Source organism: Molossus molossus, unplaced genomic scaffold (genome assembly GCF_014108415.1).
Source record: "Molossus molossus isolate mMolMol1 unplaced genomic scaffold, mMolMol1.p scaffold_m16_p_5, whole genome shotgun sequence".
NCBI classification, from domain to species: domain Eukaryota; kingdom Metazoa; phylum Chordata; class Mammalia; order Chiroptera; family Molossidae; genus Molossus; species Molossus molossus.
In genome coordinates, this window is record NW_023425388.1 from 55,154,808 (window position 1) to 55,176,166 (window position 21,359).

Here is a 21,359-nt window from a genome sequence, read left to right on the forward strand (position 1 = left end):
CTTTATTACATCAATAAACTTAAAAAACAAACAAAACTCAAAATACAACAAAACCCTAGAAACTAAGAAAATGTTTATTTATATCCTTTATATCCCATCGATTTAGGGTAGCTGTTTCAAATGCAGTTCAGCAAATAGCTAATTCCAGCTATTTTAGCAATTTTCCATGGAATTAGGATTTCTTTTTATTATTTTGAAAATGTATTCAAGTCTTAGAAATGTTAAAATAAACACACTCTTGTAAAGTGCATATTAATTTATTTCCTTTGTTTTCACACTATGCTTGTGCCTGCGTGAGACCCACAAAAGCACTCATTTGCTGCTTTTGAGCATTGTGTTAAACGCAGGGACATGTATATTTAGCACATACTGGATTTTTATATAAAGAATACAGAATCGTAAAGTTTTTTGAAATCAATTTAGGAAATGACTCCTTTTTTATGTAATCCATGATGGCATCTCTTTTTAATTTTTTTCTCTGCCACAATTCAAGTAAGATTGGGAGCAGAATTATCCAAAGATAACAGGGTCATTTAATCACTTCAAATTCTCTACTTCATCTTCTTCCACACTGAACTGCAATATATCTGGAAATGTTTGCTTTGGCCACGTAAGAGGAAAGGATAGAGGAATACTGAAATCCGTGGATCATTTCTCTGAACTACGTGGAAACTACCAACATTCTGGTGTTGATTTATTGTTATTTCCAAGAAGAATATTTGAAAGCCTCTGGAATCACGAAGCCTAGTTTTTTTTCTGTTTTATGAGATTTCCCTCAACTACCATTTTTCCCCCCATACACAGTTCCAAATTGGTTTTATAAGTATAATTTAACATTTAATGGCTGTAATTTTTGTTATTGGCAAATATTAAAGTACTTTGTTAACTCTTCCTAATCATGATCAAGATCTTCTTTCAAATTTATTTCACCTAATTGAATTGTATGTATTAATTTTACTTTTTTGGGTATGTACCCAGAATCCTTCCAGTAAATGCCCATCCCCTATTTTCAGTTTGTTAAGTTGAAAAAGTGGTCCTCTCCATTTTAAAATAGGTTAAATTCGGGCCCTGTCTCACCCAAGCAGTGAATTCATAATCTGATTGACTTAACCTGCATTTCTGTTTTTCGCATTCCTCCACCTCCACTCAGACCAGCCACGGTCAAGGAGGGCAAGGGAATTGGGTTCTGGATTCTCAAGGTCCTGTAAACTCCAAAGCGATGAAAAGACGGTGAAGCAGAGAAAGGAGAAACCCAAGCATCCGTGGGAGAACTTGGAGGAACCGGAAGAACATCGTTTATCAGAGAAATCTCTGTCCTGTAGCTCAGGCAAAGTGAGGGACAACCCCCAGATTATCACGGAGCAGCATGAAAGGAAATGTTCCGGTCATGAGAGGCTCCGGAGACCTCCTCTTCCCAAGATCAGTGGGGAGGTGTTTCTGAGTACGGAACTTGGTGACTGGGAGGCTAACAGCAGCCATCGAACTCGGAGCTGGGAAAAACAGTCCAGACACCAAGACCAGCTTTCACCGAAGTCTTCTCAAAAAGCAGGGCTTCCTTCCAAGGAGTCTGTGCATGGGAGGGAGCATGGGCAAGGTGGGCACAGAGAGAGGAAGCACAGGCCCAGGACTCCTCCCTTCTCAGAGAGTGAGGAGCGGCTCCAACTCCATGACACAGGTAATAAAGGATGGTTGTTAGAAGCCCTGGTATCATGCAGACATACACACACATGTATTTAATAAGCATCTCAGGCAACATATTCTTTCCCTCTAGTTTTTGCTCATGGCTATGAAATAAACCTGGAGCCAGACTTGACGTAAGGTTATTTTCTTAATCTGAAGTCCGTGTGAAGAAGGAAAACATCTGTGACTGTCCCTTTCTGTCTTCCGAGAGAGTACCCTGATTCATTACACACTTGGGGGCGCCCATCCCAGATACAATTCTTCATTGGCCGGGACCACACATCAGAGATTCAGACAACACAACAAAGCTACTGAATCCCTGATTTTAGTTCAGTGAACCCAGAAGATCTGCTGACACTGCCTTCATAGTGTTTGCCTAACTAGAAGAGCAACAGGGCTGGAGGTCTGGATTTTCTTGTCCTTATCTTTCCCATCTGTAAAGTAAGAGATTGGATATGCAATCTCTTGAGACATATATTGTGGACCTCAGTCCAGTTCTGTCAGAGTAAGCTGAGCTGTTTCCTAAATGTGCAGATTTCTGGGTCTCACAACTATTATCATCTTTGGAGTATGGCCTGGCAGTTGGGCTTATTTTAGACCTGGAGATGATTATGTACTTAAAGTTTGGAAATTCTTGCCTTAGGTTACTTTCTGTGCCTAATGTTCTTCAACTCGAACTCTACAGTTGGTGTCCTGAGATGCCAATATCAAGTTAGTTCTTGGTGTAGGTGCCTCACTTTATTGCACCTCACAGATGTTGCATTTTTTACAAATTGAAGGTGAGACCTTCGGCCAGCAAAAAGGTTTTGACTCGATATATTGCCATACTCCATTGTGGTGGTCTGGGACCAAATCCGCAATATCTCCAAGGTACACCTGTACTTTGATAGGAATGAAGAGAACATTAGACTTAGGTTTCAGATTTCTGGCATCTCTGAAGTTTAACTCAGAATCAGTGAAATCCGCCATTGACAAAGGAAAGGTTATGTCTGTTTTTGTCTGGAAACCTTGTGGCTGTACCCTGTACATCAGTCATATCACTGTCTGGTGTTAGACCATACGTACCTACCTGGATGTTTTCCTCTTATGGACGTTTTTTTAGAAATGCAAGGGTTGCCCTGGCCTGTTTGGCTCAGCGGTTAGAGCATCGGTCTGCGGTCCTGAGAGACCCAGGTTAGGTTCCCGCTGAGGGCACGTACCTCGGTTGCAGTTTGTCCCCGGCCCTGGTCGGTTGTGCGGGTGGCAACCACTCGATGTGTTCCTTTCACGTCGATGTTTCTCTCTCTCCCTCCCTCCCACTCTATCTGAACAAAATATAGAAAAATGTCCTCTGGTGAGGATTAAAAAAAAAAAAAAAAAAAAGAAATGCAAGGGTTATTGGGAAAGGAGTACCGAGGAAGCGTCTGTTCTTATTCTTTATTATTTGCCCAGCCAGCCTCTACTTCTGCTCTGGAAACTGGTTTCTGGGTTGCAGATTCAGGTTGATTTAGTTGCTTCTTCCTATTATGTTAATCCTTTAAGTCATTAAAGGACTTGGTCATAAAGAAAATGAAAATTCAGTTCAGCAAACCATGCTGAGTATCTGCCACAAATATTCTTGCTCCGGGCTTTGTGTTTGGGGTCTATGCTTAGATATGAGCATCAGAGGGTTAATAATTCAAGCCAAAAAGATGGATATGCAAACATATGATTGCAAATTAAATATACTTTGAACAGAGAGCTATGGGGGCATAGAGGAGGAAGCCATATAATCTGTCTGGAGTAGGCTTTATGATTAATTATACTATATCCAGATTGAGAAAGACATGTTGGAGTCCTAAAGGCTTAGGGGAGGGTCAGTGATTACACCAACCTCTATATTTCTGATTCTGTGAATCTGACCTTGTAAGTGCTCTGAGGGCTGGTTAACCTTTTATGGCTTTTAGTTATATTTGAAGGTATCTTAAAGAGGCTTAGGAAGGGTGAAACTAATGTGAAACTAGACACTGATTCACAGACTCTACTACTGGAGTTGGAGGCAATTATTAAAAATTTTCTTTTGTTTTACCAGTACAGGGGTTTAAAAAACAATATGGATAGGCAGGCACTAACATGGCTACAACGTAGCTGCTTGTGTCCGTCATTTTGTGTTCAACTTACTTTACTAATGTTCCTTCAGCAGTCCCTCCAGGCTAGATTTTGCAAATCCCCTGGAATAGTTCAGAGGATTACATTAAAATATATTTAGTAGGTACAGGTGTCTATTTTCAAAGTTATTAGCACAGGCCAGAGTGGCATTTTACTTAATGATGAAGAAACTAGCAGGACGACAAATAGCTCGTTCTAAATAAGCATTTGTGGGACAGGATTTTACAGAGTCTATTGAAAAATAAATGCTAAATATAATTGCTTAATTAAATATGAAATTGGTTAACCTTACAAAGGGCAATAAAACCATACCACCTTTGAGGGTAACTTCTTTATTGAGCTGTTACATCTTATCGGCCTGTTAATTTTCTTCAGGTTAACCTCCAACTTTTTAGGGTCATAAAACTTCTACATCTTTCTGCTATAATATTCCCCAATTGTCAGTCTGGCTTATTACAAAACAGTCTTGCATTATATCAGAGAATCTATCAATTACCATTTTACCCTATTCCTAGCAGAATTTATTTAAGTTTGTATTGTTTTGTTTTGTATATTGAGCAAAGATCTTATGCTGTCATACTGGAGAATGATAAACAGAAAAACACAAGCAAAAGTTAGACTAAGAAATGAATGTAGAACTGTTGGGCCTTTAGAAAGTGAGTTTTCAGACTCTTTTTAGGTTTACAAAGTGAGGACAACCATCCTGTTAATTTTCTTCAAGTAACTGTGCTTTGAAATTATTTAAAGCATCTGTTTTCTATAGTGACAGCCTTAGACTACACTATCTAATTTCCTTCTTACATACTTACAAAAGCTCTTTTTACCTCTGATACAGGGGTACCATATTGAGTGGGTAGCCCTGTCATCCCAGAAGTCCAGAAATTAATTCTGGGTTATGAAGAGTTTCTACTTACAAGACATCCAAGTTCCAGTGATGTAGCAAGAGATCAAGTAAATTGGTTTCCCACTATATATTCGGGACTCAGGGAGATATTACCTCAATTTCTATCTATCTATTTTTATTGGGGTATGGTTGATATGTAATATTATACTACTTTCAGATGTACAATATAATGATTCAATATTTGTATATATTGCAAAATGGTTACCACAGCAAGTCTAGTTAACGTCTGTTACCATACACAGGTACACTTTTTGTGTTTGTGTGATAAGAACTGTTAAGATCTGCTCACTTAGCAACTTTCTAATATGCAGTACAGTATTATTAACTATAGTCAACATGCTGTATATTGTATTCCCATACCTTATTTTTTTTATAACTGGAAATCTTTACCTTTTGACCCCCTGTTAAGGTGGCCTGTTTTGCCCCCACCTCTGGCAACTACCAACATGTGTTCTTTACCTATGAGCACAATTTTTTTTTTTAGATTTTACATATAAATGAGATCATATGGTGTTTTGTATCTCTCTAACTTATTTCACTTAGCATAGTGCCCTCAAGGTTTATCCATATTGTTGCAAGTGGCAAGGTTGCACTTTTTTATGGCTGAATAATATTCCATTATATATATATACAGTCATGAGCCAATAACATTTTAGTCAGTGACAGGCTGTATATATTATGTATATATACATATGTACATACATGGTGGTCCTGTAAGAATACAATGGAGCTGAAAACTCCCTATTGTCTAGTGACATCATATCCATCTTAGTATCAGAGCACCAGACATTTGTCACCTGTTTGTGGTGATGCTGGTGTAAACTTGAGCTGCCAGTTGTATAAAAGCATAGCACAGAGAATTATATATAGCACATAATACTGATAACGATAATAAACAGCTGTTACTGGCTTAATGTATTTGCTGTACTTTTTCTCACTGTTTTAGAGTGTACTCTTTTTACTTATTTAAAAAAACAACTTTGCTGTAAAACAGTATATCTTGTTATGCCAGCAGCAGCCTCATACATCTCATGTTTACCTTGTCTCTTGATTGCATAATTTTCTCTTATATTTGATTTAATCTTGTATTGTTTTGTCCTCACCCGAGGATATTTTTCCATTTTTTGTACAGATAGAGTGGGAGGAAGAGAGAGGAAGGGAGAGAGAGAGAGAAACATCGACGTGAAAGGGTCACATCGAGTGGCTGCCACCCGCACGACCAACCAGGGCCGGGGACAAACTGCAACCGAAGTACGTGCCCTTAGCGGGAACCGAACCCGGGTCTCTCCGGACCGCAGGCCGACGCTCTAACCGCTGAGCCAAACCGGCCAGGGCAATCTTGTATTGTTTTGTACAGTAATATACTATCCAGGCTTATAGTCTAGGAGGAATGGGCTGTACCACGTAGCGAAGTGTGCAGGTTATAGCATCTAGGATTGTGTAAGTGTGCTCTGTGGTGTTCCCACAACGATGAAGTCACCTAATGATGCATTTCTCAGAACTGTCCTCATTGTTAAGCAATGACTGTATACCTCATCTCCTGTTCCGTTCATTCATCTGTGGGCTCTTAGGTTATTTTCATGTCTTAGCTGTTGTAAACAATGCTGCAGTAACCATGGGGTGCATATACCTTTCAAGTTAGTGTTTTCATTTCCTTCAGAAGAATACCCAGAATGGGAATTGCTGGATAATATAGTAGTTCTATTTTTAATTTTTCAAGGAACATCCAAACTATTTTTCATGATGATTGCACCAGTTTACATTCCCACCAATGGTGCACAGTGGTTCCCTTTTTTCCACATTCTCACTGACACTTATTTTTTGTCTTTTTGATAATAACCATTCTAACAGGTGTTTTTGATTTGTATTTTTCTGTTAATTAGTGACGTTGAGACCTTTTTCAAGTATCTATTGGCCATCTATATGTCTTCTTTGGAAAAAATGTCTATTCAGACCCTCTGCCCATTATTAAATCTCTCTCTCTTTCACACACACACACGCACACACACACATTGCTGTTGCGTTTATTTTATTTTATTTTTTATTTATCTTTATTTTTGAAAGTATTACAGATATCCCTCCTTTTCAGCCCTATGAATTCTTTATATGTTTTGGATATTAACCCCTTATCAGATACGTGATTTGAAAATATTTTCTTCCATTTAGCAGATTGTCATTGGTTTAATTGATGGTTTCTGTTGTTATATGGAAGCTTTTTAGTTTTATTGGTCCCTCTTGTTATTTTTTCTTTTGTTGCCTTTGCTTTTGGTGTCAAAACTAAAAAGTCATCTCCAAAACTAATGTCAAGGATCTGACTGCCTATGTTTTCTTCTAGGAATTTTATGGTTTCAGGTTTTCTGTTCAATTCTTTAATCCATTTTGAATTAATGTTTGTATATGGTGGAAGGTAGTGCTCCAGTTCCATTCTTTTGCATGTGGCTTTCTAGTTTTTCTCAACGCCATTCATTGAAGACACTGTTTTTTCCCCACTGTATATTTTTGGCTTTTCGTTGTAAGTGGTCATATGTTACAGGTTTTTTCTGGACTTTCTGTTCTGTTCCATTGATCTGTGTATCATTCTGTTTTTAACTATCAAGAGGTCACAATCTTCTCAAACTGCCCTGCCAATTAAGACTTTCATTTGAATGCCTTCCAAGCGTTTTTGTAGATATTAACACATTTTCTCAGCTAATTCTGTGGTGTAGCATAGGAGGCACAATAGTGTAGAAGATGAGCATATCTCACTATATTGTTTCTTTCACTGGATAGCAAAATTGAAGGGGCAAGGACTAAGGGTGATCTTTCCTATCATCCTCAACTAGGCTTTTGGGGCTGCTCACTGTGTCATTTTTCTATAAATAGGAATATGATATAGCAATCTACCTGGTCCACTGACTTTGCCCAGTACTAACTTCCTTATATAATTTTATTTATTTTGCCTAAAATATTCCTTTCTAGTTATGACCACACTAATCATAACTCAGGGAGGTTTATATTCCATTTAAATATGGTCCACTCATGGGTTGTGCTACTGTTTTGTAACTGTCCCAAACCACTCAGCAATCTGGGTTAAAAGCAGGCCAGCCTGGCATCAGATTCTAGAAATGATGTGAAGTTGAAGTGGATTCTGTATTCTGGGTAATTATGTACTAATTGGCCTGAAGCTAAGAAAACCATGTTTAATAGTCTCTTTTTTTGTGTGGGAAAGGCAGATGAGCCTGAGGCTTTAGGATTTACCGCAAAGCTAGGTTCAAAGCTCTACAAAGAAAACCTTCGCCAGATAACTTAAACTTTCTTCATGTGCCCAGAATTCAGTTGTATTTTCTTGTCTTTCCATTTTTATTTTATTTTTTTGTTTAAAGCAAGCAAATCAAATGTGGTGAGACATTTTGATAAAAACTGTTTAATGGACGGTTATTTTGATGGACATTATACACTAAGCTGGTAGTTCCATTGCTAATTGCAAATAAGAATCAACTGCTAAAGATTAAAAAAATAACTAAAATAAATACTAAAGGCCAGATCTCTCTAGGCTACTTAAATTAGAATCCCTGGGATTTGGGTCAAAGATTTTAATGTTTATCTAAAGCACCACAAGTGATTCTGGTATATAGCCATGGTGGAGAACCACGGATATAAAGAAACAGGCAATTAGGAGTGAGTTTTCTCTTTCCCATCAGTAATCTGTTTACTGAAGTCAGTAATTCAGGTGGTTAATCTTGTTCACTGCATTCAACATTTTGTTCACATTGTTATAATTTAGAAAGGGTACACAGAGGGAAATGCCCACATTTTGAAATGACCATTAGCATTTACCATTCACTTAAAAGGGACTGAAGGAACATATGCTGCATGTAAAATTTCAAAATAAAAAGCCAGAATTTCCCACCAGTCCCTGCCTGTTCCTTTGTCAGGGGAATACAATGCTACAGTCATTGTGCTATTTTCTTTATGTTATATCTTCCATGAAATTGAGCAACCACGGTAAACTGATCAAAGCAGTAGGAAAGATCTAAGAAGCAGGTGGGTCTGTTGGCCGTCAGAGCAGAAGCCATGTCGGGAACTGGGTGGCTAACAGGTACCTGGTCACCTAACTGCCTGGTGATGCTGTTCTCTTCCCGCTGAGGTAAGGTGTGCCAGACGGGGGCAAACCAAGGAAGCCTGTCGTTTCCTCCAGTCTTGACAGCTTAGCCTCTTTGAAACCTCAACTCTGTGACTTTCTTTTCTCTAAGTTCTTTTCATTTCAATGACTATTCTTTTTGTTTTTCTTTCTACTTTCTTCTTTCCAAAAGCCTCACTAGCAGTTTTTTGCCTGATTTCCTGCTCTGGAAGAAACTATGTGAGAGGGGAGGTTTTATCAGGCAGGGTTGGGTGGTAACTTTGTTACGTGTGTGGATTATTGCATCACTTCATGTCTAAGGGAAAAGTTATTTCCAGTGCGGCCTGCACTGGACTGTGGAATGGCGACAGCGTTGTCTGTGTTAGATAGTAAAGAATGGTAAAATGTAAGGTAAAAGGCTTGTTTTTTTTGTAACCTTAAATTTTACAACTTTTTAGAAAGTCATTTACCTTATTACATTGGTTTTTTTCTAGGAATGAAGCCGAGAGTGATGAAAGAAGCCGTCTCTACCCCGTCACGAGTGACGCACAGGGATCAGGAGTGGTACGATGCTGAAATTGCCAGAAAACTGCAGGAAGAGGAAATTTTGGTGAGCAAATTTTAATGCAGAAGTTCAGGTGAATAAGATTTTTTGTGAATTGAGTCATTCTTGGTGTGTGGATATAACAGGCATTACAGTCCTTTATCAGTTGAGAAACTAGTACCTTCTTTTTTCGTGGAAAAAATGAAAACAATAATAGAGTGTTTAGTTTTATTTACTGAGTAAGTATTAGCGATAGAATTCCATATCCCTGTCTCTCCATTATTGAGTTCTGATAATTCTCTAAGAATCTGCTGTAGAATTTGGTGAAAATAGACCCTGCTCTGGCTGGCGAATGTATACCAACCAGTTACCATCTTGAGGAATGTTCACCACATCTAGTTTCAAATACCAGTTTATTTTTATGTAAGATTCAAAAAATGGACAGCATAGAATCCAATTAAATTTTATATTTTTTGTATTTTCTGCACTATAGGCTACCCAGGTGGACATGAGAGCAGCTCAAGTAGCCCAGGATGAGGTGAGTTAATGAGTTTCGTTAGCCAATATTTTTTGGAAATATCACGATAATTTTCTTTCTACAACTCTCATCAATGATAATATGGACTGGATTTGTTTAGGAAATTGCTAGACTTCTAATGGCTGAAGAAAAGAAAGCTTACAAGAAAGCCAAGGAGCGGGAAAAATCGTCATTGGACAAAAGAAAGCATGACCCTGATTGGAAGGTAGGGTCTGTTTTGTTGTTGTTGTTGTTTAATGAGAAGTAAAATTAGAAATGTAAAGGGGACTCTGTTTTTAGGGTAAGCTCTGTAAATATATTTAGGGTATAGACATTTTCTGTATCACGTGAATCTGACTTGTAAAAGTTGTTTCACTATTAAAAATCATATTAAATTATTGAAAGTAATTATTTAAAAAGTTACTGCTGAGTGAAAAACTCATTTCATTCATTTTAAGACCAACCAAGGTGCAAACGCCCGCTGGTCATGATCAAGCTTAACTTTACTATACTTACCTTATAGGAGAATGCAGCCTTTTCACATGCTTTCAGATTCCCAGTGGCCTATTCTTTCTCTCTCCTTCCCTTATGTACTGATCTGTGCTTCATCCTTGGTTATGTGTCCATTGTTTCTCTTCCTCTGACATAATTTGATCCACGGCAGGCTGACAGCTATCACCAGCAATCATTGCGTATGTCAGAGTGCAAGAACTGTGCGGTATGAGCTCGAACTGTTACCTTCCCCTTATTCATTTAGAACCAGGAGACAAAATACTCAGTGACCTCAGTGCATTCTATTATAAAGTAATCTAATTGTCGTATGTGGTGGTTGCAGATTCAATTTAACAGACTTTACAAATTAGTTATTCTGTGCAAAGCATCCCTCTGGACTTACAGGGAAAGGCAAAGATAGGTATTTCCTCGTGATAATGTGGTGTGTAGACAGGAAGACAGACTGTAGACAGTTGACAAATACAAGGTCGAGCTGGCTGATAAAAGCATAATGGAGGAGGAGGGGGAGCGTTCATATGGTAAAGTCTCTCTAGGGAGGGGTTGGAACTAGACCTGGAAGGGTATAGTGGCGGTGTGTATCCCCCTGTTCTCTCTAACAAATTCCTCCCTGGGCTCTCGGGTACTGTCTGAGTCTGGGCGGTGAGGAAAAAGAAGATGCAGAAACTGTGATGATAGTATTGTTCTAATTCCTGTTGTCAGTTACCCAGCTGTCAGTCTAAAAGCAAATGAAAGGATTATTTCCATTTAATTTATACTTATCTCTCTCTTTTACCCTTCCTTGTAATTAGGATTTTTCCTAACCTATTTTATTTTATTTTAGTACATGCCCCTAGCGGGAACTGGACCCGGGACTCTCTGGTCTGCAGGCCGACGGTCCAGCTACTGAGCCAAACCAGCCAGGGCCCTATTTTATTTTTTAAAATATCTTTTTACTGATTTTAGAGAGAGAAGAAGGGAGAGGGAGAGAGAGATAGGAACATCAACGTGAGAGAGAAACATCGATTGGCTGCCTCCTGCAAGCCCCCCATTGGGAGATCGAACCTGAAACCCAGGCATGCGCCCTGACCAGGAATCAAACCAGGACCTCTCAGTCCATGGAATGACACTCAACCAACTGAGCCACACTGGCCAGGCATAACATATTTTATTTTTAGTAGAAAGCTTCCCAAATGCTTCTCCATTAATTAAGCCACAAATAATTGCCCAGGAGTTATTCAGTTTCTTTATTAACCCTACTATTAAGGAGTAGGTATTTTTAAGGATTACAAATCAGGAAATTAAGAGAGGGAGGCCATAGTTCTCTCAAGTATTAGAACTTCTGTGCTGTCTAGATTTTTTAGCTGGTGCTGGTCCAGTTCCTGGAAAAAATACCTTGAAATGGACCTTATTTTCTGGCTTAAAAACTACCATCCCTAAGTCAGGTGTTCAGAAATAAGGTTAAGAGCACAAACCTAGATTCTGTAAACTCTGGGAACCTACCAGTTCTTGTTAGCTGTTCTACAGCTGTTATGTGAATAATGGGTATCCAAGCACACCCTGTGGGAGAGCATGTTTGCACGTGTTTAACCAACTCATCTGACTATACTGACAGCCTCAAACATACCTTTGAGAGTATTATTTTTTTTTAAATCTCTGAGTGGTTGTCTTTAAAAATATTTTATGTTCTTAAAATTGCATGCAAATAACCTGAAATTATTAAAGGAGAGTAGTCTGACATTTAGATATTTTCTAAACCTAATATTTTTCTTTCTTTCTTTGCTTTTTTTCCTTTTTTTTTTTTCCTGTTATAGCCTAAAACATCTAAATCAACACACTCAAAGTCAAAAGACAGTGATGAACCTCACCGTTCTAAGAGTGACAGGCCAGCGCGGTAAGTTGACACCTGCAGCGGAAAGTGGGGGCTTGATTTTGTGCTGAGGTTGGAGATGCTGTCTGAGAAGAGAGCTTGTTCCTTGGAGAGGAGACCCAGACGTCTGCTGTCGTGAGGTGTTACCAGGTCTTGTGGGGTATTCTCACCCTTTTGTTTCCAGTTCGAAGTTGGGTTGAACAAGTCAAATCAGAAAGGTAGGGAATTTCACAGCTGGGGTACAAAAGTGAAGGATGTGCTTTTTTTTTAATCCTCACCTGAGGACATTTTTTTTCATTTTTTGTTCAGGTAGAATGGGGGATAGAGAGAGAGAGAGAAACATCGACATGAAAGGGACACGAGTGGCTGCCACCTGCACGACCAACCAGGGCCCGGGACAAACTGCAACCGAGGTACGCGCTCTTAGCAGGAACCGAACCCGGGTCTCTGGACCGCAGGCCGACGCTCTAACCGCTGAGCCAAACCAGACAGGGCAGGATGTGCTTTTTGTTAGAACTAGTTCTTGTCTCTGTATTCACGAAACCAGTGCCCTCAGCTGAGAAGAGACAGGGTTAAACTTTTTGCTAAGTAAAACCTCAGGTTTTAATTTTTATTTATGTATTTATTTATTTATTTTATCCTCACCCGAGGACATTTTTCTATTTTTTGTTCAGATAGAATGGGAAGGAGAGAGAGGGAGAGGGAGAGAGAGAGAGAGAGAGAGAGAGAGAGAGAGAGAGAGAGAGAGAGAGAGAGAGAAAGAAAGAGAGAAAGAAAGAGAGACATCAACGTGAAAGGGACACATTGACTGGTTGTCTCCCGCACAACCCAGCCAGGGCCAAACTGCAACTGAAATAGATACGTGCCGTTAGCGGGAACCAAACCCGGGTCTCTCTGGACCACAGGCCGATGCTCTAACCCCTGACCCAAACCGGCCAGGGCCAGGTTTTAATTTTCTACTGAGCTTCATGACCACATTGGGTTGTGCCTGACATTGACGCATGCTTAAGTTCATTTCTGCGTGAGTCTCAGCGCCCTGGGCAAGGACTCACCGAGTCATCGCAGGCTGTCCCGAGTCCCACCAGATCAAGTCGCATGGCTGTGGGGTGTGCTTTCCGGCTTGTCAGGCGGTCTCGGTCATGACGACGGAGCCGCTGCTGTCTTCCCCTCACGTTGTTAGCCGTAGGTCCCTGGGGAAGCACTTCTATTTTCTTCATCGCTTTCTGTTGATTTTCAAAAGAATATGTGATTGTAATAGGAGTAGAGAACATTAAATAGAAAAAGACAAAAATAACACTAAATCTGACATTTCAAAAGTTCTAAATTATTAGAACCTTGAATTTTGGTCCTGATTTTTAATAGTATAAAATATATTGACATACTTAAATATATTACTAAAACACAATCTTCATTACACTGAGAACGTCCGCTGTGGCGACCCTACTGCTGGCGCTTGAGCTGCGCTGCTTGTTTCCTCAGTGGGTGTGTTCAGTGCCCTTTAAACGCCAATCCCTATTTTTAAGCTCTGGGCTTTCAGAAGATAAATGCCCTTTAGAAAGTTATATTAGATTTTTAAAGCTCTTAGTGCAACTGTAGTATATTTTGTCTAATCGTGTAAAATAAGTTCTTGTAGCTTTTAGTTAAGCACATACCAGACAGTTTTTGAAGCAGATTTTAGTGTTATTCACATCCCTGCAGTATCCAAGTAAAATAACAACTGACTAATCTGTTCTCAATAGGTAAATAGCTGTGGTTTGTTATGTCATTTTTTGGTGAAGTGAATTAAAATCTTTAGGGTTATTTACCATCTTCAAAGTCCATGGGCCCTTAAGAACACTAATAAGTTTATAGCAGACCAGGTAGAACAGTGTGGAATGGCTATTTAAATAGGTTTATTATAGTTGAAAACAAGTTTTGGACTGTAACAGACACTCTTAAAAATATTTGGCATATTGCAAGAATAAATAATCAAATGATCCTGTATTAAAAATGGCTATTATAGCCCTGGCCAGCGTGGCTCAGTGATTGGAACATCAGCCCCCTGAAGGGTGTCAGGTTCGATTCCCAGTCAAGGACACGTGCCTGGGTTACAGGTTTGGTCCCTGGTCCAGGTTGGAGTGCGTGCTGAAGGCAACCAATCAACCTGTCTCTCACATCAGTGTTTCTCTGTCACACTGATGTCTCTCTCTCTCACACTGTTGTCTTTCTCTCTCTCCCCTCCCTCCCTTTCACTCGCTCTAAAAATGAATGAAAAAAATATCCTTGGGTGAGGATTAATAACAAAAAATTGCTATTATAAATAATAGTGACCTATGACTAATGGACCTGAAATCTCTTTTGACCTGAGAGGAACATTTGTCTTTAAATATCATTTACAGAAAGTTTATATATATGATAAAACAAAAATGAATTCTATGTAACCTATATGTTCATAGTTAAAAATTAAAGCCTGTTATGTACTGAATAATACCAGAATTAGTCTGTACAACTAATATCAGAATGCATGCTTTCTGGTTAGAATCTATCCATTCCTCTTTCAAAATTAGTCATGGTAGCCCTGGCCGGGTTGCTCAGTTGGTTCAGGTGTCGTCCCATACACCAGAGGGATACGGGTCCGATTCCTGGTCAGGGAGAGTACGAGAGACAACCGATCCATGTTTCTCTCTCACATCGATGTTTCTCTCTCTCTCTCTCTTTCCCTTTCTTCTCTCTCTCAAATCAATAAAAACGTGTCCTCAGGTGTGGATTTAAAAAAACTTAATCATGGTAGAAAAGTTTAGCCGTTTGTGTAGAAAGAAATGATTTCAAGCATTGACAAACGGGGATCTGCCCAGGTCAAGAGGTTTACTTCAGTGCCATAGTAATAGCAGTAGAGGGAATGCAGATTCTCAGACAGAGCTTGTAGCATTTGTACTCAAAAATCAATTTCCTTGTCTATTATACATTTTCCTACTCTTTCTAAAGACACAGAGAACCAGTCAGCAATCTGAATTAATTATATCTCATTGTAATTGGGAAAAGTTTGAAGCCAAGTTCCAAATTTTTTTAACTAGAGAATTTTATACTGGTAATACCACTAGGTGTTTTATTTTTCTCTTGTGTGTAGTTTTGAATGGAGATGCTGCAGCTGATAATACACACCTGACTCCTCTGTAGCAGAGCATAGCGCAGTAGTTAAGGGCGCTGGTTTTGAAGTCCATTTGAGTTTGAGCCCTGGCTCTGTCTGCCGCTTAACAATTACGTGAACTTGGACACATCACTTACCTCATATTACCTAATCTAACTCTAAAATATGTGTGTGATACCAACCATGCAGGCTTAGCTTAAAAGTTAATTGAGGCCCTGGCCAGTTTGGCTCAGCAGTTGGAGCGTGGGCCTGCAGTCCAGAGAGACCCGGGTTCAGTTCCCGCTAAGGGCATGTGCCTTGGTTGCGGTTTGTCCCCGGCCCTGGTTGGTCGTGCGGGTGGCAGCCATTCGATGTGTCCCTTCACGTCGATGTTTCTCTCTCTCTCTCTTCCTCTCTCTCCCTCCCGCTCTATCTGAACAAAAAATGGAAAAATGTCCTCGGGTGAGGATAAAAAAAAAAAGTTAATTGAGATATATTTACGTAGAACCCATAGTGTTGTCCTTACTCTGTACACAAGTTTACATCCCATGCTGACCTCTTCCAGATAGGAATACCCGAGAGAGTCCTACTGCTTGGGAACAGGGTGAGAAATTTGAAAACACTTGCCTTTATTTTTATATGACAGAGCCCATTGTACCTAACTAACTGTAACTCTTCAAACTTCAGAATACTTATGCCTTCCAGATTGTATATTTAATTATACAAAACATCCTACAACATGGTTATATATGGACAAATCTTAATCTCATGTGGTTCCATGCCTTAATGCCACATTGGAGCACGCTTTTGGAAAACGGCAAAAAAGGAGCGATTTTATTCCTTACCTTCATTAAAGCCAAATGTTTGCAAAAATCTGTTATATGATTAAAATAAGTTTAGAGTAGTAAACATTTTCCAGTTTTTTACAATGTTTTAACGTGAAAAGTTGTCAGCATGACTGCCTTTTCCTTCTCTCAGCTCTCCTTTGCCACCTAGTGGATTGAGGAACTTTGCAGTAAATTTTTTATGTTGACCAAGGTCCCCTCTCCCCCTCTCTCCTCTCTCTTGTCCTCTCACCTTATCTGCTGCTCTTTCTCTCCTCCCTTTCCTCCCTTCCTTCCTCATCTTTCTTTATTTCTATTATTTTCCTTCTTCCTCTTTTTCTTTGTAAAACCTACCAAAACAAAATATATTTCTCACTAGTGACAGTGGTTGCATTTCACTAATCTTTGTTCTTAGCACAATGCCTCACACATACTAGATATTCAAAAACATGTGTTTTTATTGAGCTGTGTGCATCAAAACAAAAGAACAATAAGATAAAATAATTGACCCAAGGTCATGCAACTGGCCAGAAACTAAAATGAGAATTCTTTTTTTAAAAGAAGGTCTTTAAGCCCTGGCCGGTTTGGCTCAGTGGTCGGCCTGCGGTCCAGAGAGACCCGGGTTCAGTTCTCACTAAGGGCATGTATCTTGGTTGCAGTTTGTCCCCGGCCCTGGTTGGTCGTGTGGGTGGCAGTCACTTGATGTGTCCCTTTCACGTCGATGTTTCTCTCTCTCTCCCTCCCATTCTATCTGAACAAAAAATGGAAAAATGTCCTTGGGTGAGAAAAAAAAGAATGTTTTTTAAAAAAATTGTTTTTTCTTTATTGGTTTTAGAAAGAGAGTGGAAGGGGGAGAGAGAGAGCAATAGAAACTTCGATGAGAGAGAACATTGACTGGCTGCCTCCTGCAGGCCCCCACTGGGGATTTGGCCCACAACCTGGGCATGTGCCCTGACTGGGAATTGAATAGGAGACCTCTTGGTGCATGGGTCGATGCTCAGTCACTGAGCCACACCAGCCAGGCTAAGATGAGAATTCTAAAACATTCTGACTCTGCATTTGTACCAGAAATGGTTTCACCATGTGATCCAATGAGCAGTAGAATTGTAGTCTCCACTACTTAGAATGTCTCTAAATTCAGACTTCCCTTCAGGCCACCACCACCTACCATGGCAGACGCTGAGGATTCGGGTTACACGTATTCCACACGCCATTTTTCAAAATCAGAGTCCTCTCATAAAGGTAAGAGAAATATGTATGGTCAAGTTCAGGATATTTGTAAGTAATTCTCAAGGTATGATGGAAAAATCAAATGCTGTCTTAGAGATTCACTAGAGTGGAAGAATTAGTTATCCTCCCTCTCAACAGAACATTATAATATTCTTTATTTATTAAAAAATAAACAAAATTTAAAAAAATACAGGAACAAAACCCCTTAAATAGAATGCAAGATTTTCTATGTATTTTCATTTTCCTGCAGAGAGATTTCATCAGATTTTTTTTTTTTTAATGTTTTATTGATTTTTTAGAGAGAGAGGACAGGAGAGAGAAAGAGAGAGAGAAACATGGATGAGAGAGAAACATTGATTGGTTACCTCCTGCACACCCTCTACTGGGGATCGAGCCCACAACCTGGGCATGTGCCCTGACCAGGAATCGAACCAGCGACCTCTTGGTCCACATGTCATTGCTCAAACTGTGAGCTACACCGGCTGGGCTACTTTCATTAGGTTCTTAAAGGAGGACTGTGTCCAACATTTAGATCTCCTGGGATTTTTCTGTTTTAGCTCTTGTTTCCTATTTGCCCAAAACTCTATGTATTGGACTTAAAGCACACACATACATACACACAGAAGAAAATGGGGCAAGGAAAATGAGGAAAGAATGTGAGATCTAAGTTGGACCAGATCTTTAAAGGAATGGTTGAGCGTAGTTCTTCAAAGCATATGCATTCACTAATGTATATTTTTAAGATGGTCATAAAATGAGATAATGAAAAAATGGATTCTTGTATTAATTTCCTCATCTAAGAACTGGGGTGATTTTAATAGTGTTTGTGTTGTCAGTGTCATATAAGTGAAATATCTGAAAGCGGATTGCAGTAGGCTGTATAGATGTTAGGTCTTATTGATGTTTATTATTTGTTATGGTTTCTTCGAAGATTTCTTAGGTAATGTTTTTATTATCCTTTTTCAAATCTAATGACAGTCTTCCCAAACATCTTTAATTTTTTTCCTGCAGTCATTACAAAATAACCAGTGTACAGGTGCTACTCCAGACTAATGAAATCAGAATTTTGAGAGGATGGGTTTGCTAGTTATTGGTATTTTTTAAAAGCTCTTCTCCCCCAACCCCCTTTTATTCTGACAGTCATCTAATGTTGAGAATAAGACAAAAGACATTTTTTAAAAAATGGGATTAGTTGAACTTTATCAAAACAACCCATGCATGCACTACAATATTTATGCTTTGGTGGCCTTTTTAGCATACTTGGTTTGACTGGAAGCAGCTCATGATTTTTTCCCTTAAACTGTATACCTGTATTACTTTCTAAGGGATATCTTCCTGTTCTTGACATATATTTGGTACATAATATTAAAATAACACATTGATTTGATGTATAAATATTTTTCAATCAAGAACAAAGAAAACATATTTCACTTGAGATGCGTGGAAATAAAGATAAATAATTTTGCCTAAGTAGAGAGAAAAACTGAGTTCCAGTTTTTTTGTTTTTTTTTTGGTACATGCCCCTAGTGGGAACCAAACATGGGACTCTCTGGTCTGCAGGCCGACGGTCCAACCGCTGAGCCAAACCAGCCAGGGCTCAAGTTTTATATATATATTTTTAATTTTATTTTTTAAAAGTATTTTTTTGTTTTTTACATTACGGTTGACATACAATGTTATATTAGTTTCAGGCATACATTATAGTGATTAGACATTCATATACCTTACAAAGTGATCACCCCAATAAGTCTAGTACCCATCTGACATCATACATAGTTATTATAATATTATTGAGTATATTTCTTGTGCTGTACTTTAATCTTTATGACTGTTTTTATAACTGTCAATTTGTACATCTTAACCCCTTTACCTTTTTTACCCATCCTCCCAACCTACCTCTAATCTTCCAAGCATCACTTTGTTTTCTGGATCTATCGGTTTGTTTCTGCTTGATTTTGTTTTTTAGATTCCACAGATAAATGAAATCATATGGTATTTTTTTTTCTTTATCAGATTTATTTCACTTAGCATAATACCCTCTAGGTCCACCCATGTTGTCGCAAATGGCAAGATTTCTTATTGCATTGTATATGTGTGCTACAAGTTTTTATTCTACCTGTCCATAGATGTACACTTTGGTTGCTTTCATATTTGGCTATTGTAAATAATGCTGCAATGTACATAAGGTTATGTATATCTCTTTGAATTGGTGTTTTGTTTTCTTTGGATAAATACCCCAAAGTGGAATTTCTGGATCTATGGTAATTTATTTTTAACTTTCTGAGGAATCTCCATACTGTTTGCCACGGTGGCTGTACCAGTTTACAGTTCCACAACAGTGCAGGAGGGTTCCCTTTTCTCCACGTCCTTGCCAATATTTGTTTGTTGATTTATTGATGGTAGCCATTCTGACAGGTGTGAGGTGATATCTCATTGTGGTTTTAATTTGCATTTCTCTGATGATTAGTGATGTTGAGTATCTTTTCATATGTCTACTGATCATCTGTATGTCCTCTTTGGAGAAGTGTCCATTCCAGTCCTTTGTTCATTTATTAATTGGATTGTTTGTTTTCTTGGTGTTGTTTGACTTTCTTATGTATTATAGATAATACCATATATCTTCTCTTCATTCAGTAGGTTGTCTTTCCTTTTTGATGATAGTTCTTCATTGTGCAAAAACGTTTTACTTTGATGTAGTCCTATTTGTGTATTTTATCTTTTGTTTCCTTTGCACAGGGATATATATCCAAAAATATATATATATATATACTGCTAAGAATGATGTCAAAGAGTTCACTGCCTTTGTTTTCTTTTATGGGATTTATAGCTTAGAGTCTTACATTTAAGCCTTTAATCTACTTTGAATTTATTCTTGTATATTGTATAAAAAAGTGAAGTCATTTCATTCTTTTGTATGTATCTGTCCAGTTTTCCCAGCACCATTTATTGAAGAGACGGTTTTTACCCCATTGTATATTCTTGTCTCGATTGTTAGAGATTAATTGACCATATAGGTATCAGTTTATTTCTGGGGTTTCTATTTTGTTCCATTGATCATGTGTCTGTTTTTATGCCAGTACCATGATGTTTTGATTACTATAGCCCTGTAGTAGAGTTTAGTTTCAGGTATTGTGATACCTCCAACTTTATTCTTTTTCTTCAAAATTGCTGTGACTATCTATTTAGGGTCTTTTGTGGTTCGTATAAATTTTAGGATTATTTGTTCTAGTTCTGTGAAAAAAAATGCCATTGATAATTTGATAGGGATTGCATTGAATCTAAATTGCTTACTTTCAAAGATTTTTTCTTAATGGTGTTTCTTCTTTTTTCCTCCCTTCCCCAGGTTTCCATCATAAGCCGTAAAAACCTAGGAATCTGCCTTGAAAACGGACTCACTGTAGCAAATATTACTGGGTGATGCAGAATGCATTCCATGCTTATTTTTCTCTCCTGTGTTTGTATTCCTGGGATTTATCCTCAAGTGTTTTTCTGACCATAAATAATTTTAATGCATTTAAGGTGTTTTGGTTATTTCTGATCACTTGGGCAGTACAAGAAAATCTAGCTTCTGAATATTGACCACCTCTACACTGCATATCCTTCCTGGGATATAGTATCTAAGAGATCTGTAAAATGCCATTTTTCTTAGGTATGGAGTATTGGTATCTAGGAACTAGGCTTTATTTAGCAATTAGAATTTAGTAAAGATAATGATCAAGGTAAAAATATTTGGGTGAAATGCAGAATAAAAGAATGTAAGAAATAGTTATTTTGGATGAGTTAGTATATGATATATTGAAAGACAGAGCCTTTTGCTTTTTTTGTACTCTTTAGGAAAAGAGAAAAATCACAACCATAAAGTATTTTTAAAAACCACATTTGGAACAGTTGATATATGTTACTCTGACTAGCAGGACTGTAAAGGTTTTTCATATCCTTATATACACTCTCCAGGGAAAATTGGCCTAG

The 21,359-nt window shown here is 38.4% G+C and overlaps 1 protein-coding gene across 3 annotated transcripts in view; it reads left to right on the top strand.

The window, feature by feature from the left end:
- The window catches only part of CCDC50 (coiled-coil domain containing 50), a 67,132-nt gene extending 46,229 nt beyond the window's left edge, over positions 1–20,903 (top strand). The window contains exons 7-13 of one of the 3 annotated variants that reach the window (XM_036243909.1): positions 1,151–1,675; positions 9,305–9,420; positions 9,848–9,892; positions 9,993–10,097; positions 12,175–12,254; positions 17,314–17,402; positions 20,734–20,903. In XM_036243909.1, the coding sequence (XP_036099802.1) occupies positions 1,151–1,675; positions 9,305–9,420; positions 9,848–9,892; positions 9,993–10,097; positions 12,175–12,254; positions 17,314–17,402; positions 20,734–20,753 (980 nt within the window). In that variant the 3' untranslated portion in view covers positions 20,754–20,903. Of the gene's footprint in view, positions 1–1,150; positions 1,676–9,304; positions 9,421–9,847; positions 9,893–9,992; positions 10,098–12,174; positions 12,255–17,301; positions 17,403–20,733 lie in introns of all 3 variants that reach the window. The other 2 variants (XM_036243908.1, XM_036243907.1) reach the window with 2 other exon arrangements.
- Positions 20,904–21,359: the final 456 nt, after the last annotated feature.